The sequence below is a fragment of the Brachycentrus maculatus genome, unplaced genomic scaffold (assembly GCF_059751285.1).
Source record: "Brachycentrus maculatus isolate JH-2025_06_01 unplaced genomic scaffold, ASM5975128v1 h1tg000779l, whole genome shotgun sequence".
Taxonomy (NCBI): domain Eukaryota; kingdom Metazoa; phylum Arthropoda; class Insecta; order Trichoptera; family Brachycentridae; genus Brachycentrus; species Brachycentrus maculatus.
The window spans coordinates 37,287-57,500 of NW_028281507.1; the positions used below are offsets into that span (position 1 = coordinate 37,287).

Here is a 20,214-nt window from a genome sequence, read left to right on the forward strand (position 1 = left end):
AAAAATACAGTGCTATCGTTTACAACTCTCAAGGCAAAGTTTCTAAGATGATGAAATTTCATCCACACATTCGTGACAAAATAATAATTGTCTTAACTTTTCGCGTACTAACTTTTCCGGAAAACAAAGAGAAGTGAAGACGTATTTTACTTTTATTAAAAGTGGTATAATTCAAAATTATAATTAATAAAATGTTCTTGTTTTATACAATATTTCTCTAATCTAAAAAATATTCATCTCCATAGAGGTAGGCAGAGGTAATAGAGCGACACACCAATCCTCGCCTCTTCCAAATTCATGCATCTCTTCATACATCCTCACTAAAAATTACGACTTCTCACGTAACCACATTCGAGTATCTGAAATACTTGATCATGCCAAGTTTTCCACGGTATTTCTCTACTTCCGTTTCACTCGATTTATTATTTCTACATGTTCAAACCATCTCAACACATCTCTCTTAATTTTATCGATAATTTTTATCTCAGCCTTCCATTCTTTCCTTATTTTACCATTCGAACAACCATCATCCTTGTTTCGGAGATCAACATTCTGTCTGCTTTGATTCTTCAAAAATAACTGAACTGATAACTTCTGACATAAAATCATTTTGATAATATAATCATCATATAACTCCATCCCCACCTACTTGGCTTTAACGAGCTTTTCTTGTTTCAAAGAAAAAATATTACGATTCCTAAAAACCCGCGATAAAACCATAAAGCCGAGCTTTCAATAACTGTATTAGATATGATTTTGCATTCATTTTTGAGGTTTTTTAGGATTCTTTTTTTGTTAAATGTACTTTTTCCTCTTTTCCAACGAGTCATTAAATATCATATTATACAGCGCTCTATGCTGAAAGGGTGGGAAAAGATAAATTCTATGTTGGCAGTTAAGACAGGTAGGTTTGTAGGGGAATACTGTTTATGTTTTGCGATACTCGCTTTTGATGTCTTTAACTTATACGTTATAAACCTACAGAACAATATGAAAATTCCGGGCATCTTTGTTATTCCAGTCAAATAAAACCTAACTTTTAGGTTTTGTTTGATATATTTATGTGTTTTGGATCTTGTACTTCTATGACATTTCCATAAATTGTATTAATTTTGATTGAATGATAAATGCAAAAATAACACAGTATTTTTTTATTTATTATTTTTTTTAAAATACAAATTTTGAAGCTAAATAGTTCAATTTTTAATTATTCGCTAAGCATAACGGAATACTGAATACATATCGTAGTCGTACAGGAGAAAGTGACCAACTAACAAAACGAAAAATGTACAGGAAGGCCATTTAAGTCACTTTTGCTTGGCAAGAAAATAAACATCAATGCAGTTAGTGATTTTTAACAAGTCAACATATTATACTTCCAAGTTTAAAATCCTTTGGGATTTTTTTCAGGGCATTATTAAACTAGTAAGATATCAAATAGTCAATGATCACGTTTTTGTAAAAAAATGCACTTGGTCACTTTTTCCTGTTTGACTACGATATTTACAAAGTGTTCTGTTATTTCTACATTCTCTAAATTCTTAATCGTAATTTATCAACCAATGTTTGTTTTTTTCTTACTGGCAAACTTTTTTGCAGTATAACCGTGATTGAATTTATTTTTAATATATCAGTATAAATAACTGTAATTGGAGTAAATCCACATATGAATAAAAATTTGGGCAAACTCCAAATACTATGGAAAAAAATGCCCGGAGTGAGACATTTGTACTCAATGTTTAATAGTTGAGTAACTTCAATATATACAGGGTTGGTAATTACTTTCACTATTTGTTTTAGAACTAAAGATATATTCTGTTTAATATCGCGTATCCAAAGTTATCTGGAGTTTATTCAACAAGTAAAATATTTGCGAATATTTCTTGAATGATCTTACAACTACCTTATTATAATATAAAGTTCATAAGTGTTATCTCTACATAGATGTCTGGGTATTTACATACCTTACGAACTGTCATAGACTGGTGTCAATTTATAAAGTGTAACACTCGCTATTCCATCTATGATTGATAACCACAATAATAAAATTTAAAAATAATGAAGTAAAGTATGCAGGCTTCAACCGATACCTCTTTACACATACGAGTTCTCGGCACCATCTACAGTTAAGTTGAATAAGTTTTTTTTATGTAGTAGAAATCTCCATGAAACACTCGTAAGATTCTTCCTGAATTATTTCATATATATGTATATTTCATATATATATATGAAGACGATTTAAAAACATGGTTCTCAGTTTTTTTTTTCACTTATATTTTGGAAAATTATTTTATTCATAATACTGTAATTGAAATATTTTTACTTGTCAAGTTCACTTGACATTTATTTTTAAATCGATTATTTATTTTTCCTCAGTTTAAATTTATGTATACCTTCACAAAAAAGAAAATTTACTAAATGGTCTGCCTTTACTTTAAAGTACTTTCTTCTAATTCTTACCCTCATGAAAACCAAAAAGTAGATAAAGAACTGAATCTAATTGATGTGATGTTAAGTTGATCGGTAATTATATGAATATAAGACGATCAGTCATGTAAAGTCCAGGGTAATGTTTAGTACATATTAGACAGAAAACACACCTTTTTTTTATTTTGACTCTCTGTGAAATCAAACCAGGAATTTCAAACGCGGTAGTCGAACACGTTTTGTATCAACCTATTCATGCGGACTAGAGATCTAATCAATTAATGACCTTATTAAAATGAAACCTAGTTTTAAAATCACTATAAATATTTTATTATAACTTAATTATAATATCTACCGGTTTCGAAGCTAACTGCTTCTTTATGAAGACTGATTAATAATAAAATATTCATCAGTCTTGATAAAGAAGCGGTTTGCTTCGAAACCGGTAGACACTATAATAAGTTATAATAAAATATTTATAGTGATTTTAAAACAAAGTTAAATTTTGATTTTAAAATAAAAAATCAAAACATTAGTGCTTCAAACATAAATTATAATTAATGAGTTCTTTAAAATGAGTCGTTACGTAATTTGGGTTTGAACTAGATAATTTAGCGCTTATCTTATATATTTGATAATTTTATGTAAAAAAACTTTAGCTGGAAAGAACCATAAACCCAGATAAAGTAATGAATACCATCCTTATCCGGAAATCAAAAAAGTACCACTTATTAGTCAAACCTTTAGGGAAGAAGTTATATGCTTTTGGTTGCATTTGTTATAGTACAGCATGTACTGAAACAAATGCAACCAAAGCGAACAATTAAGATCCGAATCTTTTTCAGTGCCTGAAATGAGAACTTTTACATGAAGGGTAAAAGTTTCATTTGTAGATTCTGAAAGAATGCCAGAGAGCAAAGTACAAAGGCATTATAATGCAAATCTCATCGCCGGAACGGATGAGATATGAAAGGACTTTCATACGGTAAGCGATATTGAATGGAGGTATTATTCTTCCATTTACTACCGATTCCAGTATGGCGGGAAATCAATTCGCTCTGAATTATGAACATGTCAAGATGTTGAAGATAAAGAAGTCATTCACTCAACTGTACGAGATAACTTTTCAACATCTACAATGTCGATTTTCACGGCTTTAATCATTAATATAGATAAATTTTAATTATTGATTTGGCATTATCTTTGAGGAATAAAATAAAGATGTAACTAAAACAAAAGTTTTTCAAACCCTTATCCGCACCCCAATGGTGCATAGGGCACTGCATTATATAAATACAGTGGTATATTGATCGGTAACACACGAAGTAAAGGTGATCAGCCCTCCGCTTCAGGTACCAGTCCAGGGTAATATTGAATAAATATTAGAGAGAAAAAGTCACTTTTATTTATTTGACCCCCCCTGGGAATCGAATCCGGGACCTCAAGAACGGTAGCCAAGCGTGCTGGCCATTACGCTACGGAGGCGGACACAACGATGTAAATACAAAAATTAAATGTTTGTATAAAACCATTTTTTAGGTAAAACCTGATTACGCAAATATAATTTTATTGATAATATCTATTTGAATATAAAAATAAAACCATGTATAAGACCACCTTTTCGAAATTATCAATGTTAAAAATAAAAATGTTCTCATTAATAGGTAAAAATATAAACTTGCTGTTTACTAACTGACTAACTGAAACTATTCTCGCTATATCGCTCACTCCTTTTGACATCGTTAAATATAAAAAAAAAATTATTTTTCAGGATATCGTTTTTAAAGTTTAAAAATATAATAAAATGTATTAAAAATAAATATCGAGTCATTTTTTGAACTTTATTTGAATAGATATTTTAATGAATGTGTTTTTCTCCATTTGAAAAATATTTAGTATATTAAAAAAATAATTAAACAACACCTTTTCTTCAAAATGGAAAAACAACACTTTCTGCCCTATAGCGGGTAAATATTAAGTTAAAAATATACCGCTTTTGCTGGGATAAAGTTCATTTTCTGGGCATTCCGAAAACAAGCGCAATTGAAAATTGACGATTTTTGATATGTGAGGTTGATGAAAGGAGTGAGCGATATGTGTTTAAATATTAAGTAAGCTTTTTAAACCTTATTCAAACATTTTTTAAATCAATGAATAATAGAATTTAAAGAATGCAACATATTTCGAGTAAGTTTATTGAAATTTCTTATACTTAGTGAAAAAATATATGTAAATAAATACAATTGTGAGATTGAATTCAAATTTTCTCTGTAGGGTTAAGTATAAGTACCTACGCTTCACTTAAGGATTTCTTTGAGAAGTGACAAAGGCTGAAGTTTTAAGATAAACTGGGAATAATGGCGCGACAAGATGATTAGTTGTCGAGGGAAATCATTATAATCCCTTACAAAGGAGGATATTATATGATTATACTGGAAGATCTATCCGATATTCAGCATTATTAATAGTAAGAATTTAAGAAGATATCGTATTATGGGGGGTAAGATCCTTTACTTTTCTTAACAAAATAATCCCTCGTCTTTATTAGTCCCCTAAATAAGCACATTATAAGCATTTTTTTTAATTCCAGAGTCTGGGGGTCTTGGGTACAATCCCATGAGAGGGATCAAATAAATATGAGTGATTTTTCACCACAATATTTATTCAATATTACCTTTGACTGGTACCTGAAGCGGAGGGCTGATCACCTTACGATCAAGATAACACTGCGTTAATGTGATGCAGTGCCCTATGCACCATCGGGTGCGAATGAAGGTTAGAAGAAGGAGAAAATCTTTAGTTTAATTGATATTTTTTTATTTTAAATAATATTTTAGCGGCTCTTACCAATTTACAAGTTTATTCAAAATAATAATTGATTTTAATTATTTACTTTCCCAAATATTTTCAAAAATATTGATGTTATAGTCAACCAAGAATGAACACAGGATGTTCCAAATTTCTCCATAATTTTTTTGGTGCTCATGGTCTCCAACTTTACCTATTGAAAGTCTGTATTTTAATTGTTAGTCTTACAAATTATGTTAAAGTAAAATTAACAGCATTTGAATATTTAAAACAATTATTTATAAAAATGGTTTGCCGTTATTTTTTTACAATCTGATTATTTTTATAAAACTGTTATGCTTGGTAAAAATAAACAAATAAATTTTCAAGTTATTGTGTTTATAAACATTTAAAGTCAGGTACATTTGATAAAAATATTTTGAGTGTGTTCAATCTTTGTTTACATATTTCTTTTCACTAAAAATGATAGATTTTATAATCTCATTTTTTTATTGTGCTACTCCAAACTGAAGGCTGGCTATCATCAAGTATTTTTTATTTTGTCTACAGCCGACCTAAGCAGTGGCTTAGTGCTACGGTGGAACCACTTTCTGAATCTTTTAAGCCAGAATATACGTCTTCTTCCTATACTGTGGTTACCTTCGTCTTTGCCTTGTAATATAATACATATTACTTCTTCCTTCATAAAACAAGAGCTTATTCTAGCTTTTCCTTTCTTTAGTGTCTTTAACTTTTCTTTATTTATTTGTTTTTTTTTACAAAAATGTTAAAAAATATTAGTATATAATCACTCACCTAGATTTTTATGTCTACTGGTTTCGAGACGTACCCGTCTCTTCGTCAGGACAATCACTACCACAGCATGCAAATAATACCACCCTTCACCACCATATTGATGGATATTGCATTTATTATTTACTTTGATTATTATGGACAAGGTTGACAGTTCATTCAATTGATTTTTGTTTTTTCTAACTAAATAAATATGTTTTTATTTAAATCTGTGTTGGGAATAGGAGGGATAATCTAGTGTAGGCCAATCAAGGACTTCTCAGCATTTGCTCATTGCTGGGAAGACACCACGTAAAACTATTCAGGAGAAAGCGGACCGTTGATTGTCATAATAGTAACATGCCTAGGAATATGTATTTAAATTATCTAGTAGGTACTCTCCATGAATATAAAATACATACACAAGTAAAGGTTTTGGTAATGGATGTGGTAAAACAGGGTGTATGGAAGATATCCGTGTGTAGTGCTACAACGAGATGGGAAAATGCAATTAGAAGTCCCTAAGGATTCTCTTTCCCTAAAGCCCATGGGCTAGCAGCATTAGTCTAATCTAGCTGATGCGTTACCCACTATCTGTAGGATAATACAATTTCAGTTAATATGATGATATAATATAATTTTGTAGTACCTGAAATATCGATTTATAGTTCAATTCACGAGTATTTATTTTTGTATGAAATTTATTGTATGGAATATAAGTTTTATACTGACATTTCATCGAGGAAATGTATTTTATAGAATAAAATAACAACTATGTAGTTATTTCCACATGAATTTTATTTTACTAGCAACCGGATTTCATCGTAACCGACATCGTCAGACTGGCGTGAGGCTAGACAACATTTTATGTTATTTACACAACAAGACAGTGGTTGAAAACAATGATTTAAAATGTTTTTTCTGACAAAATGAATTTTTTCAAAATATTTTTTTGACAAATTTAAATTGATTAAAAATTTAAATAAAATCTTGGTTAACAAGCCTTGTTGTGTATAAAATAGAATTTTGTCTAGCCTCACACCAGATTGATTATGTCAGTCACGATGAAACCCGATTGGTGTTCAAATAAAATTACTGTGGAAAAATCTACATGGTTGTTATTTTATTATATTTTATAAAATATATATATATATATATATATATATATATATATATATATATATATATATATATATATATATATATATATATATTTTTTTTATATATGTATATATATATATATATATATATATATATATATATATATATATATATATATATATATATATATATATATATATATATATATATATATATATATATATATATATATACTACTACTACTACTACTACTACCATCACGCCGTTTCCCCGCAGGGGTAGGCAGAGAGGATGGAACGCCACACTCTTCTGTCCTGACATACACTCCTAGCCTCCTTCACATCCATACATCTAGTCATACATGCCCTCCGATTACGCAGACTTTTGACACCGCCAGATTTTAGGTTCTGATTGATCTGATCGTGCCAAGTCTTTTTCGGTCGTCCACGTTCTGTTTTCCCTCTCACATTCGCCACATATATTTTCTTAGTCATTCTCTCGCTATCCATTCGCTCCACATGTCCATACCACCGCAAAGAACTCTTTCTAATCTTTTCAATTATTCCTCGTTCAGCCTTACATTCCTTTCTTATATCATCGTTTTTAATTCTGTCATACAATGATTTTCCACACATTCGTATTTATATATATATATTTATATATATATATATATATATATATAAATATATATATATATATATATATATATATATATATATATATATATATATATATATATATATATATATATATATATATATATATATATATATATATATATATATATATATATATATATATATATATATATATATATATATATATATATATATATATATATATATATATATATATATATATATATATATATATATATATATATATATATATATATATATATATATATATATATATATATATATATATATATATATATATATATATATATATATATATATATATATATATATATATATATATATATATATACATATATATATATATATATATATATACATTGATGAGTTTGTCGCTCAGAAGCGTAATTTTCCAATCAAGCAAAGTATTTAAAAAAATATTAATTTGGAGTTTATTTTGTAAAACTCAATATTTTGACTTGATATTTTGATTTATTTTAATAGATTCATAAAATATGACTGAGAAAATTCACTTGTTTACTTACACATTAAATGCTGTTAAATATAAATTTCACAGTAAAATCGGTACCTAGGTACCTACCTATACATTTTATTAAGTACTTACAAAAAGTACCTACATAAAACAGTTCTACCACCAGATGCCGCATGCGTCGCACAGAATTAAACAAAAGACTTCCGATAATATTATTAACTGTCAGAATCAAATAGATAGATAGATAGATAGATAGAAACATATTATAAAGATAAATTAAGAATAAACTTTAATTATAAACTTTAATTACAAAGCAACACATTGTTTATTTTATTATTATACACCCACTTTACATATTATTTACACTTAATTTTCAAAAGGAAAATATTACCACGTTATAAAACGACAATTTTGTTAGTTGGAAATGGATTATGAAACATTAGATATATTAAAACAATTACTACAATATGTTCGGAGTGAGAGAGAAAAATTAGAAGATGATCAAAGAAAACGATTAGAAGATAATCAAAGAAGACGTGGAAATCTAAGAACTAGTGATAAAATTAAAGATAAAAGTCCATGTAAGATTTGTGAAAATTTAAATAAGGGAACTCGATATCACCCTGAAGCAACGTGCTGGTTTAAAACAAAGGAGGATGATAAGATTAATAATAAAAATGAAGATTTACAAATTACACAGAAACAGTGCTTGAAGAATGAAAATAAAAATAATGTGAAAAAAAATTCTACAAAATATAAAATAAAATATACTCCAGAAAAGAAGAATTTCGAAGCAGATTGTATGAGCAGGAATCCAGTATTAGAATCGAAGGAAAATGCAAATGAACAATTAAAAGTAGTAAATTTGGTTAAATTAGAAGATATTTTAAAAGATCAGAATAAAAATGAAGACATACAAATAACACAGAAACAGTGCTTGAAAAATGAAAATAAAAATAAAGTAAAAAAAACTTCTACGAAAGATAAAATAAAATATACTCCAGGAAAGAAGAATTTAGAAGTAGATTGTCTAAGCAGGAATCCAGTATTAAACTTGAATGAAAATGGAGATGAACAATTAAAAGTTGTACATTTGGTTATATTAGAAGATACTTTAAGAGATCTGAATAAAAATGAAGGAATTCAAAAGAAAAAAACAAATGGATTGAAAAAAACTGTGTCTACTTTAAAAGGGTCAAGAAAAAAAATACAAAAAAAAAGAAAGATAAAAAGAACGGAGAAAAGAAAAAAAAAAGAAAGAAAGAAAAAAAAACAAGAAAGAAGAAAAAAGAAAGAAAAAAAAAGAAGGAAAAAAGAAAGAAAGAAAAAAAAAAAAAACTTTATCATATCACTAAACTTATATCAGTCCCTTCACTACAAGAAGATGATCCGGAGGACGAGTGAAAATTTTACTATGAATTTTCATCCCCAAGGGGGGAGATGTAATAAAATACCTAGGTACCTACCTATACATTTTATTAAGTACTTACAAAAAGTACCTACATAAAACAGTTCTACCACCAGATGCCGCATGCGTCGCACAGAATTAAACAAAAGACTTCCGATAATATTATTAACTGTCAGAATCAAATAGATAGATAGATAGATAGATAGAAACATATTATAAAGATAAATTAAGAATAAACTTTAATTATAAACTTTAATTACAAAGCAACACATTGTTTATTTTATTATTATACACCCACTTTACATATTATTTACACTTAATTTTCAAAAGGAAAATATTACCACGTTATATATATATATATATATATACATTGATGAGTTTGTCGCTCAGAAGCGTAATTTTCCAATCAAGCAAAGTATTTAAAAAAATATTAATTTGGAGTTTATTTTGTAAAACTCAATATTTTGACTTGATATTTTGATTTATTTTAATAGATTCATAAAATATGACTGAGAAAATTCACTTGTTTACTTACACATTAAATGCTGTTAAATATAAATTTCACAGTAAAATCGGGATACAATTTTGTTTCACATCTTTTATCGCAACTTATAAAACCAAAAAAAATGCTTTGCAAGAGAAGGTCTGTCAGGAAGCCTAGTGGCTTCTGTATCGGAACTAGGCATGCGGTGAGACGTAGTTTTTACTAACACAATCGTAAAATCAAGGGATAATTATCAACGTTTTATACTTTGTTATGTTCCAGTGATTGCCAATTACCTTTAAATACATTAAATATTGAAACCAAACAATATTAAAGTGGTTATTTTATTTTTGAAACATAAAAACTAAAATTCAGCGACAACTGTTTTAAAACAAAAGTTAATTGATATAAGATTTTCCTGGATCAAAAATAATGCAATTTACTTTGTTTTTATACGTGTTTGTATTTATAGTTCGTAACCAAGAAAAAATAAATTAAAATTTATGAAATTCAGTAAAAGTTGGTCTTCATAGTGACGTGGTCACCACGTTTGGCGTCACAAAATAAACAAGTGGTTTTCATTTGAACATTTATTTAATATTTGCTTGAACTGGCACCTAAACCGTAAGACTAACTTACGTCATGAAAAAAAAACAAACTTAGGATCATATTAATTTATTCAGTGCCCTATGCACCATTGGTTGCGGATGAGGGTCAGAAGAAGAATTTCAGTAATCAACATTTTCGTGCGACAATTTTTCTTTTAAATAAGCTAACCCCCAATGACGCTTATTGCAATATCGTTTATCATGTTCCTACTTAGACTCGAAATTTTTAAGTTTAAGACCCTTACATATTTATGAGTGAATTTAGTCTTTATGTTCAAAATTTCTATAATTTCATGGAATTCATGAGTTAGAATTTTAGATAAAAATAAACCGGTCACTTAAATGCACAAAGATCTATAACATACATATGAAATAATATGAAAGCAATAAAAAAATAAGCAAAAAATCAACTATCTATTGAAGCGAAAATAATGGTGAGATAAAATATAAGTTTGTAATTTAAGTTTTACTTGGTAAATACCACAATTTTGTGGTATTTACCAAATAAAGCTAAAAAACAAAAAAAATGGAGAGGTTTTACCCCAAAGTGACTGCCGAATGAATTAATGAATATATTAGTTGATGAATTGCAATGGTGGTTAGTAGATTTCTCGGGGATGAAGGTCCCAACCTGCGAGTTAACCGTGGTCCGGCCCTGCGTCTCGTAACGGTTGGAGAACGCCCGCGGTACCCTCCAGCCCTGGATGGCCAGCCTAGGGGCGTCCTGCAGGACTATCCCCCCAGTCGGGTCCTTGCTCTGGAAAGGACAGGTTAAATCAACCGAGGAGTTATTTTTTATATTCCTATTTTTTTTAAAAAATGGGAATTGCATTTATTATTTACCTTGCTTATTGTGAACAAGGTTTAAAGATCACTAAGTGGATTTTTGTTTATTCTAACTAATTCAGTATGTTTTGAAGTTTTGAACTGATATTTCTTGGTGGAACTGCATTTTATAGAATAAAATAACATGTGATTTTTTTCACATGAATGTTATTTGACCTGTAACCGGGTTTCATCGTAGCCATGCATGCTTCCGATTATGCAAACTTTTGACGCCACCAGATTTTAGGTACTGATTGATCTGATTGTGCCTTTTTAGGGCGTCTTCGTTCTGTTCTCCCGCTCACATTCGCCACATACGAGTAGGTATACTTGATTAGTCATTCTCTCGTTCATTTTGTCCACATGTCCATACCACCTTAAAGAACTCTTCTTACTCTTTTAATTATCCCTAGTTCAGCCTTACATTCCTTTCTAATATCTTCGTTTTTAATTCTGTCATACAATGATTTCCTTATGCGTGGATCTTAGTATGGTATTATTAGTTCCAGGGATTCAACATTGCAGACTTGAAATGTCCCAATATCACTATTTTGAATACGTCTGGCGTGCGTTAAAGGGTGCAATTTACCTTTTTTCTTATGGGAAATTTCTTTGGGATGCGTTCCGTTTGGTATAATTTGAAAAATCTAGATACTACTGTCTTACATTACGAAGACAATATTTTTTGGTTCTGTTTGGTCCCTTTTTTCTTAAAAGCTCTAGCTGGGGATATTTTTCGTTGTTTTCGTGGTCTGAAAGGGTAGATTTTTGTAGCTTTGTCTCTCAAAATTGTATTTAATTACATCGTTTAAGATAAATTTTGTTTTTTTTTTAAACTCCCGTTGTTCTCCAACAGAAATAATTAATTTTAAATTAAAGTTCAAACAAGGTTGGCATAAAAAACACTGGGTATTTAAGCATTCCCAGAATGGAATATATTATTTTCAAATAATTGTACTGTGGTATTTATGTTATTAAATTACTAGGGTTATTACTCTGCAGCAGTATCTTCCAACTAACCAAGATAAGCGAATAGGAATGGTTGATCTTGATATTTATTTAAATTAGCAGAAGATAATGTTTACACGAATTCAACTAAATATAAGCATTATTACAATAAAAACATTTTAAAACGAATAAAATAACAGAAAAGTAATATTAATCATTCACACGGCTAGTAAATTGGCCAGAAAAAGAATAACACATCATTTCCGAGTCTAGCAGAATGGCTTGAAATAGCAATACACATCGTTCTTGAGACTAGTATATTGGCTAAAAGAACTAAACACATCGTTTTTGAACCTAGCAGATTAGCCAATAAAGTAATACACATCATTTCTAGACCAGAAGATTAACCAGAAAAAAGCAATATTACGTCATTCCCTAGGCTAGCATATTTGCTAGAATAAGCAATACATTATTTCCTAGTCTAGGAGATCGGCCAGATTTTTTAAACTAGTGAATGATGTTTTATAGCGAGCAATCAAAACTATGTATAATATTATCTCCTGAGAAGGGTGTGTCGAGAAATGATGTTTTCAAGATATATTAGAAATATTCAGCGAATAACAATATCTGAGGCCAAGCAACTATGTGCTAAAACAATCATCACACATCCATTTACGAATTACTAATACAAATCATAAGAAAGCACCTCACAAAAAACACACACACAAAGCACCATTAATTCACTAAATGAAAATTTTCATACTTATTTCATTTGATGAAAAAAACTTGAAGCAACAAACAAATAATGCCGAGTAGATAAATTCATTAAAAGAAACTAATTGCGACAAAAATCTATAGATAATTTGATAATGGAGGTGGGTTAATTTTAAGTAGATCGCATCATTCGGTCATTTCTTACTGGATAGCGTGATAGGCAAATTACACTATCATAAAATTTTATAAATAAATATCGTAAAATGTGCCCTTGGAACGAGAAAACTCAGTGAGAGCAAATTATTGTAAAATGTAATTATGTGTAATGAAAAATAAATGAAAAAGTAGTTCCAACAGGTAAAAGAAGTTCTAAGCTAGATATTTTAGCGCAACTGAAAATGTGAAGAATATTATAATAAGCGAATATTATAAGTTGTGAAAAACTTATACTTCTACCAATTTAAAGCAACAACGACTTAAATAACTGGAGACACGAAACCTATTTTTTAAAGGTCACGAACATACTGAAAAATCTAATCAAATTTCATACTTATTACTTATAATTTTAGCACACCTATATTTATACACCGTTTGAAATATATTTTTCCTTATTTCTCCCTACAGGCATGCTTTATATGTAATTTCTAAAAAGCAACGAAAGGCGTAGGAGTTTTCTAATTTATATACCCTTGGAGCTATCAACTTGTGCACAAAGAACGAGACTAGCATGGTATAAAGAAGATTCATTAAATTCGTTACTTGAATGATTTCAGTGTTGATCAAACGGTTTTGCAGTGTAGTAAAAATTAATTTAACATTATTTTTATTCAGTAAAAAACAAATACCTCTGAAAAAACCTATACCTTAATTTCTTGAATGAAAATTGAAATTCCAAAATGGTAAGAAATTAACAGTTAAATGTAAGATTAAAGTTTAAGGCACTATATAGTTCACGCGTTCGTAATACTACCCTAGGTAGGATTTTTTTGTATTATTTTTTAAAAACTAAAATTTTAGTTAACAAGTTTATTTTAAACAAGAGTCATTTATATTTCTCACAAGTTGATATTTCAAAATTAAATTGTTAAACAAACTAACTGGATTAAGGCCTAGTATACGATAAATCGCTACATATTTTTTAATCCAGGTAACATTTGACGTAATTGATTTTTTTCCTTAAAACGCTGTTTTTGTATTGAAAAAATAAGTTATTCTTCGAAATAAATATATAGTTTTGAATAATTTAAAGGTAATGAGTTAAAAAATCAATATTTATTTTAAAAGATAAATAAATCAATATTATTTCTAAAACAAAATTAGGCATGAACTGACGTCTGGCGCTCAGCGTTGCCAGACGCTAACTTAATTCTATTAAAGCGAGTAACTAACTAACTGCCAAGTTTTCCTAGGTCTTCCTCTGCTTCTTTTCCCAACTACATTCGCCTCATAAATTTATGAAACCGTTCATTTCTCACTCATACGTTCCGAATGTCCAAACCATCTCAACACATCTTTCTTAGCATTATCGATGAAATTAAGAAAGGTGAAAGGTGTAGCGAGTAAGGCCTTAATTTTATATTTTTATAACTCAACATTTTAATCTTGTGATTTAAACAAAGCATTATTCTGTTCCATTAAGTAACATTGGAATCGACTACTTATTGATATGTAGGTATATATATATATATATATATATATATATATATATATATATATATATATATATATATATATATATATATATATATATATATATATATATATATATATATATATATATATATATATATATATATATATATATATATATATATATATATATATATATATATATATATATATATGATAATTAACCATTTAAGACATGGTGCTCATTCAAAAGTGAATTAATGTTGCACCCAAACCCTGATTCTCCAAGTCATCATTTGGGGAGAAAAAAATATATTGTAAGGATAAAAAAAAAATTCTTAGATTACAGCATGATTTCACAAATAAAAAAAGACACAAACAGATCTAAGATCTAAGAGGTTTTTTCTAAAAACAAATTAGGTTGGTTAGAAGTTATTACTTTTCAGCAAACAAAAAACATACTAGTGATACTGTTCAATGTTTGAACCTTATACAACCGTTTAAAATAAGAGAGCAAAGAGTGCTTGTACAGAAGTATAAATTTAATTGAATTCGATTTTACTTTTCATGAATTCATTCAAAATAAAAAATTTATCTGGATGATTTTCCTTTGCATCAATTTATTTACATAAATTTGTTCGTTTCGAAAGAAGAAATATTTTAATAGTTTTATATTGAAACTTCGACACTGAAAATTTGTAGTTTTAAATTGTAATAAAATCCATATTAGATATTTCTAAATTATTTCAATCAAATTTTAGGATGGAACACTTGATAAAAAATACGTATCTTTTGTCAGCGACTCTCTAAATCAAATCAAATCCAATACAAATGATAAAATCACTGAAGCGTAAAAAATAATCAAGTGATCGATGATTTTGAAAAGGTCTAACCTTCGAGAAAATCACATTTTAATGAAATCCGAATTATTCATTAGATTAGTAGCGAACATTAAAAATCAGAGCAACATATTCTTCGGCTAAGTCAAATGTATTTTTATCATTTTCAATCAAATAGACTCGGATACATTTCAAATTAAGGAGGTTATTAAAAAAATCAAACGTAGAATAAATCATTTAATTAATTAAAATTCAAAGTAATAGATCAAAAATCTTTTTAATACATTTACGTTTTATACTGACATGTCTATCTTGTATCTAGGCGGCATTGTATTTTATATAATAAAATAACAACTTCATAGTTTTTTACACTTCAATTTTATTTGACCAGTGACCAGGTTTCGTGGCAACCAACATCATCAGACTGGTGTAATGATGTCGATTACGACAAAATCCGGTCGCTGCGCTGCTCTGGTCAAATAAAATTTATGTTTAAAAACTATAAGCTTGTTATTTTATTCTTTAAATCTTTTCTAAATTGGAACTTAAGGCACATTTTTATGGTTCTAAGATTATTGTATATATAAGTTCTTCACTGATATTTCTTGGTGAAACTGAATTTTATTAAATAATTAAAAAAAACAATTCAGGTTGTTTCACTTTAATTTTATTTAACTGGTCAAATATTATAAAAGTGGAACAAAGTATATTTTTGTTGTTTTATTATGTTCTTATAAATTTATAATAATTACGTTGGTATTTATAACTCTCTGCATTTCTTTCATATGTCTTTTATTAATATTTAAAAAATATCTTGAAATAATTTTTGTATACATTTTTTCATCGTTCTAAAGCTCTTTCTGCATGGCGCCAATTCAACGTTAAGAAGTGTGATATAAATTTGTAAAACTTAAAATATAATTTAGTAAATAATTTAAAATATTGATATTTGAATAACCTAGAGAGAATTTGTTTAGCATTGCAAAAAAATATTGGATCGCCATTGTAATTTTTCGAAGAATTTTTACAAAAAACAAATATTTTAAATTTCGATTGTCAACGTAAAAGTATTTTTAAAATATCTATTTTTATACTAAGTACTTGGTACTTTTTAGTACTCAGACGAATCTATTGTTTATCAAATATTTATAACGCACTGACTTAAGCGATTACTTACCAAACAATTTAAAGTAAAATGTATTTTTCAAAAAAATTATTATGGGACGTTAAAAAAATTAATTGCCTGTTTTGTTAAAATTTTTATACAATACATTTCTCCAATGTTACCGAATACTCTCCAATTAAAATCTTTTCTTCAGATAAAACGTCTCTTGAAAATTCTCAGAAGGTTTTATAATTAAGTTAATAAAAACCACAGAAAGATTTCAACATCTTTTATAATTTTTCCGACTTCAGGTAATATTTTTTGCAACGATTCATAATTATTTGCTAGTGATAGAATTAGAAAAAAAAAGAAAAAAAAAAAAATATATATATATATATATATATATATATATATATATATATATATATATATATATATATATATATATATATATATATATATACATATATATATATATATATATATATATTTATATTTATATATATATATATATATATATATATATATATATATATATATATATATATATATATATATATATATATATATATATATATATATATAAAATATATATATATATATATATATATATATATATATATATATATATATATATATATATATATATATATATATATATATATATATATATATATATATATATATATATATATATATATATATATATATATATATATATATATATATATATATATATATATATATATATATTTATATAGATATATATATATTTATATATATATATATATATATATGTATATATATATATATATATATATATATATATATATATATATATATATATATATATACAATATATTTATATATATATATTTAAGAATTTAAAACCATATTTTTCCAGAAAAAAAATAATCAAAAAAATATAAAACGTATTAACATTTCAACAAAGATGAAGAAGAACATGGAAGATTTTGATCTGTTAAAGTGGCTGGTTTAAGTGATCGATTTATATAGTGCAACTATCACTATTCTGCCTATGATTGACAACTACACTACTAAATTTATATCAACTTATGCATATATTATAAATCTCATATTTTTTCATGTTTGAGTTCGAGACAGAATCAATGGTTGATTTGATAAATCTTTTATTTAATAGAAGTCCTTTTATTTTTTCGAAACAAGAATGCGAGATTAAAACTGGATTGTTTTACATATGAGACGTAAGAGACACATGAAAACGTGATTTTATAATTTTACCAAGGTTATAATTGGGCTAGTAATTTCTTTAAATTTTTAAAAGTCATTTGTGAACTTAAAATATTAGGTTTCATCCAGTTATTAAAAAAATATAAAAAATACATTTATGTGCAGATTTTTTTTAGATGAAAAGAATGTCACCTTATTTGTTTCGATGTTAGTGTAAAAACAAATATATATGTACATTTATTCAAAAATATATAAAGTGTATGTACACGAGGAAATTAATTTTTAAAACCCTCGAAATTTTCGTGATTCAGAGGTTTGCCAAATTCAGAAATACTTTGAATAAACTCACCATTTTCGCTTTCTTGGCCTTGGATCTGGAGAGGCATATCTTCTTCCTAAACACCAACGCTATCACTCCAACAATGAAGAATATGGCACAAACTGATGCCACTGGTACAATAGTCGCAGTAAGGTCAGGAACTGATTTCACAGCCCCTTCTGTGGCATTGATAGGACTTTTAGACTGTATTTCATTTGTCAACAAGTGAACTTCCTTGTCTTTGCTGGCTTTCAAGTCCGGTCTTGTCCCTGGTGGGTAATCAAATTTAGGTACAAGAGGATTTGTCGGTTGTAATTGGGTCGTTTTCGAAGCAGTCTTTGTCTCGGTTTCATTACTTATATCTAAATCGTCTTCAATGTACGTTTTAGTTTGAACTCTTCGGTTTTTGTTATTGCTTTGGTTTGTTTGTTCGTCCGGTCTGTAGTTGCTTCCGGTCGGCTGGTTGTAGATGTTGAGATTCGGTGGGATTAGTGGTATTTGAGGGCGCTGGTTGAATCCTGGAAGGGATAGGAACGGCGGTCTCACTCTAGGCGGTCCGTTTGCTACTCCTCCACCGGGGTAATAGTTCAGGGGAGAACCATCTCTTGCCGTCGCGTTGACGATATTCACCCACACCTCGTTTTTAGCTGTCAGTTTTCCATCCGTAACAGTCACGTAAAGAAATATGTCTTGACCAGCCTGTAAAAAAAATGTACATATATTATTTCCGTTATTTGTATACATTTTTTATTACGTCATATAAAGTCATCATTAATAATAATAAAACCCTTATCCGCACCCCAATGGTGCATAGGGCACTGCGTCATATAAACGCAGTGTTATCTTGATCGTTTACACATGAAGGAAAAGTGATCAGCCCTCCGCTTCAGGTACCAGTCCAGGGTAAAATTGAATAAATATTACAGTGAAAAAATCACTAATATGTATTTGACCCCCCTGGGAATCGAACCTGGGACCTCCAGAACGGTAGCCGAGCGTACCGACCATTACACTACGGAGGCGGACATCATTAGGCTACCGCAAAAAACAAAATATTAGCACCAAAATATTAGGACCTCGCACCAAGTGATTTCCACCTGTTCCTGTCTATGGCGAATGATTTGGCTGGTGAAAATTTGACATCGAGAGAAGCTTGTGAAAATGGACTGTCTCCGTTTTTGCCAATAGGGACAAGATATTCTACGAGAGACATAATAAAATTACTTTCAAAATGGCGACAAGTCATCAAACAAAATGGTGCATATTTAACCTAAATTGGATTATTCTAACTATGGTAAATAAAGACTTCAACTTCATCCAAAAATAATGCATTCCTTTTTACTAGACCTAATATCTGAACGAAACTAAATATTACTTGAGGCAATTTTTTTATCACGTGTTTCAAAATAATGCACATCAAATTGATTATTTTTTTCATAAAATATTTCATTTGAATCATCAATATATTGTTTTTTTTATTTAATAAAAAAAAAACTAACCATAATGCCGCTTCCCCGCAGCAATAGACAGAGAGAATAAAATGCCACACCAATCTGTCTTTGCACACAATCTTCGCCTATTCCACATTCATATATCTTCCTATACATACACGCCGATTGTTCCAACCCTGACCTAACCACATTTAAATATTTGAAATACTTAATAAATATGCCAAGTTTTCCTCGGTCTTCCCCCGCTTTTATTATCAACCACATTCACCTCACAAAAAAAACTTTTTAAAAAATCATTTCATCCTTGAAATAAGTCATCTCTATTATTTAAAATGTTACAATTATATAAAGTGATTACATAACCAGCCTTTGTCAGGTCATAAACCCTGTAAATACCCAGACTTCCATATTCTTCTTCATCTTTGCTAATATGT

General features: G+C 28.3%; 1 protein-coding gene across 2 annotated transcripts in view; it reads right to left on the minus strand.

Annotated features, from left to right (window-relative positions):
- Window positions 1-20,214, minus strand: part of LOC148300236 (tyrosine kinase receptor Cad96Ca-like) — a 108,153-nt gene that overhangs the window by 31,259 nt on the left and 56,680 nt on the right. Inside the window, exons 4-5 of one of the 2 annotated variants that reach the window (XM_088275068.1) lie at window positions 18,360-19,028; window positions 11,370-11,495 (exon numbers count right to left, since the gene is read on the minus strand). In XM_088275068.1, coding sequence (XP_088131194.1) covers window positions 11,370-11,495; window positions 18,360-19,028 — 795 coding nt within the window. The remainder of the gene's footprint in view (window positions 1-11,369; window positions 11,496-18,359; window positions 19,029-20,214) is intronic. The other variant, XM_088275069.1, reaches the window with a different exon arrangement.